The sequence below is a fragment of the Aplidium turbinatum genome, chromosome 14, assembly GCF_918807975.1.
Source record: "Aplidium turbinatum chromosome 14, kaAplTurb1.1, whole genome shotgun sequence".
In the NCBI taxonomy this organism is placed as follows: Eukaryota; Metazoa; Chordata; class Ascidiacea; order Aplousobranchia; family Polyclinidae; genus Aplidium; species Aplidium turbinatum.
Window position 1 is genome coordinate 3,429,581 of NC_137485.1, and position 4,698 is coordinate 3,434,278.

General features: G+C 36.1%; 1 protein-coding gene across 1 annotated transcript; it reads left to right on the forward strand.

The window, feature by feature from the left end:
• Positions 1 to 4,093, forward strand: LOC145783654 (uncharacterized). Its single transcript, XM_082595539.1, has 5 exons — positions 1 to 115; positions 882 to 1,124; positions 1,192 to 1,531; positions 1,774 to 1,947; positions 2,072 to 4,093. The coding sequence occupies exons 1-5, from the start codon at positions 1 to 3 to the stop codon at positions 2,244 to 2,246; spliced, it is 1,047 nt and encodes a 348-aa protein (XP_082451665.1). The 3' UTR covers positions 2,247 to 4,093.
• The last annotated feature ends 605 nt before the right edge of the window (positions 4,094 to 4,698 follow it).

Here is a 4,698-nt window from a genome sequence, read left to right on the forward strand (position 1 = left end):
ATGAGTGACACGTCTACCACTTCTGTTGCCCTATTTGTTGATATTGTACCTGACGGACGGTGCCTGGCCCCTGCTCGTGATCCACCAGGACAAAGAAGCAATTATATCCCACCAGGTATGTAACATTATTTCTAGTGTTAACTTCTTTAAGCATATCTAAATACACAAAACAAAATTGTTCACCAAACATTTAATGATGAAATAATTTTTTACATATTTTCGGTGACTGCAGACCACGCTATCACAAACTCAGTCGTGCTGACTGACGAAACGTCGAAAATAAAGCTAATTTTCCTTGTCAATATCTTGTAATAGTCGCTTGAAGAACCTATTACACGTTAAGATATGTTGGTTTTAATAAATCCAAGAATAACTAGGGTTTCGTGTTCGGTTACTGCAGTACATAAGTAAACCAACAAACATAAACATGCCTACGTTGGTTAGGTCACATTAGTTAAGCTTACGTGTGAGAAACGTTGGTCTAATCTATTTGCACACTCCGCGGCAATAGCAGCTTGTGATATTTTGCAGGCGAGTTTGCAACTCACTGCAGTCACTGCACTCAATCTAATGTAACTGTTTTTGGTTTTGTAATACTGTAAGAACAAAGTAAAACGTAAGTTTATTGCAATAGCCTTGAAAGCCTTGTTTACGTTTTGATGGAAAAAGTTACAATGATCTATGAAACTTCAAAGCGTAATGCGATTAAGACACAAAGTTAAATTTTAGTGGGCACGGTCAACAAAAAATTTCGTGTTTGCTTAATACCAGTTCAATGTTTTAATTTTGAAGTTTTGTCTTCTCATTAAAACACCAACTGTTCAGCCAGATTATCATGCACCATTGACGGACTTGATTAAAATACTTTCATGTTATTGCAGGGTCTACAGTTGGAAGGATACTTTGTAATAACACGGATACTAACAGCTGCCAATTTAGGAATGTTTCTGCTACCTCACTTGAAGTAAACAATTTTGAAAACTTTGCTGTTTCTTCAAATGTTCCTCGAAGAAACTCTCCATCAAATGCTGCTATAGCTGTTTCTACGCAGTCTTCTATTGCAATTTACACAAACGATTCTCCAACTTCAAACAACAACAGACATCCTACATCACAACATCCGAGTGAAGAAGAACAACGCAATCTCAAAGCAATGTTTCCTTGCCTGAATCCAATCAATCCGCACATGAGGGAAGCTCATTCTCGTTTGCAGACGTTTTTGGACAACCCAGGCACTTGGCCAGCGCATAGAATTCGTGCCTCTCCTCAAGAGATACTACCTTGGAGAGAAAGATTGCGTAAAGTGCTGGTATTGCAATGGAGGATTGCAGAACTGGGATCGGGATGACAATCCATGGGAGGAGCACGCCAAATATTATGAGAAGTGTGAATATGTTCTTCAACAAAAAGGACCTTCTTTTGTTCATGATATCGTTGCTAGATTTCCCAACTTGAGAAAACCTGTACTCTACAATCCTTCCACAACATCAGCTGCAACTGCTCAATTGAGAGAAGTTCAATCTGGGCCAAGGTAAATGATGTTTCGTATTGACAAAATGAACAAAACTTACTCAGTTTCATTTTAATATTTTATCTACAGCATTGCTATAAATTTACAATGTTTTTAAAGATTTTATATCACTACCCAAACAAAGCTTCAAAACTATGTGGCATATTATTTCAGTAATTCTTTATTTATCGAACATTTTACTGATTGCGTTTCGTATGTTTTGTGTTTTGATGTGTTTTTTAATTTCTCTGTAATATTGATAGACTTTCAGAAAACAAAGCCAACTGTGTAAACGGTGCTCCTGAAATCATAGACCCAGGAAAGAACATGAGAGAATGGAAAAGAAAAACAGATGAAGACATGAGATCTTCAGAGCTTGTTTCTCTAGCTCGGGAGATGGGTTTTGAAGATGCTGCAATAAAAGAAGTTATCACGAGGTGAATATATTTATTGGTGTCATTTTGGCAATTGGCGTTATTTTGGCATTTAGTTCTATTATGTTGCGTGTAAGGTATAAAATAGTAACGTGACATTATTTCAATCTTATGTTTGTGCTTTTAGAAAATATGAAACGAGCAACCAAAAGTTTTCCTCCTTCGAAAGTCTTGTGGAAGCGTTGGTGGCTCTTCCAGATGAAGACATTCCTAATGGATCTAATGAGGAAGACACAACATATGCAGAAGATCAAAGCTCTCCTTTGTCCACAAGCGATCTTTCTACCACTGCTGGGGTTTAGGAGATGCAAAAGTTGAAAGAATCGCGTTTGTGTAAATTGTGCGAATCTGATGCAAAAGGTTCAAATGACCTAAAATGTTCTGTAATGATGCTTTCATGAAATAATTGTAAATCTAAATCAAAATTACTGTTTCAAGGCTTAAATTATATGTACATTTTATATCTTGATTTTACGATGATATTTTGAAAGGTAACAAATCACGCCAATGAATATTACAACTTTTGTTTTATGCATTAATTTAACAAAAAATACACCACTCCATGATCAATTTCAGGATAAACCACCTGTTGTTGTTTGTGTTCATGCACAAGTGAAAAAACTGCAGAAAAAATTGCATGGCAATTACTTATCTTTTGACTCAATAAGCGATCTTCTAGCTTCTACTGTGAAGGTGTTAATAGAGCCCCCCTAAATAAAATGCTATAGGAATACCCCCCTGCCTACAATATATCATCCGAGAAAGTTAAGTAAGAGGAACCTTTCTGCCAAAGTAATAAACAAACACTGAAACCAAAAACGTTTTCATTGCAAATTTTATAAAAAGCACTTTTTTGTTAGACTTTTTCATCCCACTTTCCTCTACATCAGGGGTTTACCACAGTTTGGGAACACAGCGGTACGCGAAGGTCTTTCAGATGGTACGCAAGAAACTTACTGAAGTTGACAGCTCAGCTAAAATAAAATAGACCTAATACAATTTACGCAAACTTACAGATTACTCAATGTACATTCTTGCGTCATAATCAACGACGCTCGAAGTTGGAGAATTGTTTGTGTTGGTTGCTGTAGAAAACTGCGTTGGAAAAGCCACAGCAGCAGCACTTGATGGAGAGTTTCTTTGAGAAGTATTTGAAGAAGGACCAGCAGTAACATTTCCAAAATTGCTTAGTCGTGGTGAAGTAACAGAATGATTTTTAGGTTGACTGCTGCTAGCACTCGTGTTTATGAGAGGTTTTCTTCCAAATAGAAGCCCTGGAGCAATATGAAAATATTTTGAACCACAGCGTTGATGACGTACAATATATCTGGTGTTGCGCTTTCACGCAAAATGACAAGGTCTTCGAAACAAATTGTGTTTCAATCAGCAGTGCTACATTCAAGTCATCCAAGTCGGCAACAACACATGCTCGAAAAGCAACTTGTCTTTTATTTCGTCTTAGTAACTAATAATCTTGTTTAATGTTAGATTTCCCACAAAACGTAAAAATTTATATTTGTTTACAATTAAGAAATTTTACAAACCTATTGGAACATTCCCAGTTTCTCTCCCGTTTATGAAATCACAACAAGGTTTATGCCATTTGGGTAGTGTGACGTCATCACCTATCAGCCAGCTGTCAGCTGCTTGTCCACAACTGAAAGGAAAGCGATTAAAATTGAAAATGTTTAAACCGTAAATCTTCAGGAAATTTAGTAATTGTACATGCCATGATTGTACAAGATTGTACATGATAGTACAAGAATTTCACTCTGTTCTGAACCATGTATAGTAGAAGCCGCTGGAAGCGACCTTGCCTTGAAAGTGGAAAGCCTGTATCTTTTTCTTTCTAGATTGTCTACAATAGAACTTAAAACAATTTGAACTGTTAAATAAAAAATAAAGTGAAATTTTTAAACTTTCAATCTCCCCTTGAAAAAACAAACGTTGCCAACAAGATCTAAATGAGTTTTATCTCTTAACCAAGACAATATGTAACAAGCAGTTAAAATCAATGGAATACAAATTGCACAGGGGCAGATCTAGCAAGTGGTCGTGGAGGAGAGGAAACGATTTCAACAATGCATGATTATGTGAAGGTCTATGACTATGTTCATCTGAACTTGCAAATGCATCGTTAATAAAGTTACTTTTCTGTGTTTTAGAGATGGGCAATCGCCCCAGTTGCCGCCCCTAGAATCGCCACTGGATCTACATGCAGACAACACACGATGGATGAGCAAGCGTGACTTGATGAAGCTTTAAACATCGACACTAGAAATGTAAATAAGTAAAATACCTGGTGGGATATAAACGCTTCTTTGTCCTGGTGGGTCATGAGTAGGGGCTAGGCACTGTCCGTCAGGTACAATGTCAGTAAGCTGGACAGCAGTTGCCATGTTACTCATAATCATGTTTTCTGCTTATGCGATTAAATGGGTAGCCAGTTCTTTAACGATGGTTCGATGTTGCTTTTTTTGTAATATCAGTGCAAAAGTTAGTAATTCAAATTCATTAATCAAAAGTAAATGAAGTGTAGCCTGTAGTTGAAGTTTAAATAAAAATATATGTTTTAATTTATCTGGTAAAAACCATTCACAAACATTTTTAAAACAGCTTCATTTTCAGCTTTATTTTATTATTTTATCTATTGCTGTAAATTTACAACTTTTTTTAATTTTATATAACTATCCAAACAAAGCTTCAAAACTGTGTGGCATATGATTTCAATAATTCATCATTTATCGTACATTT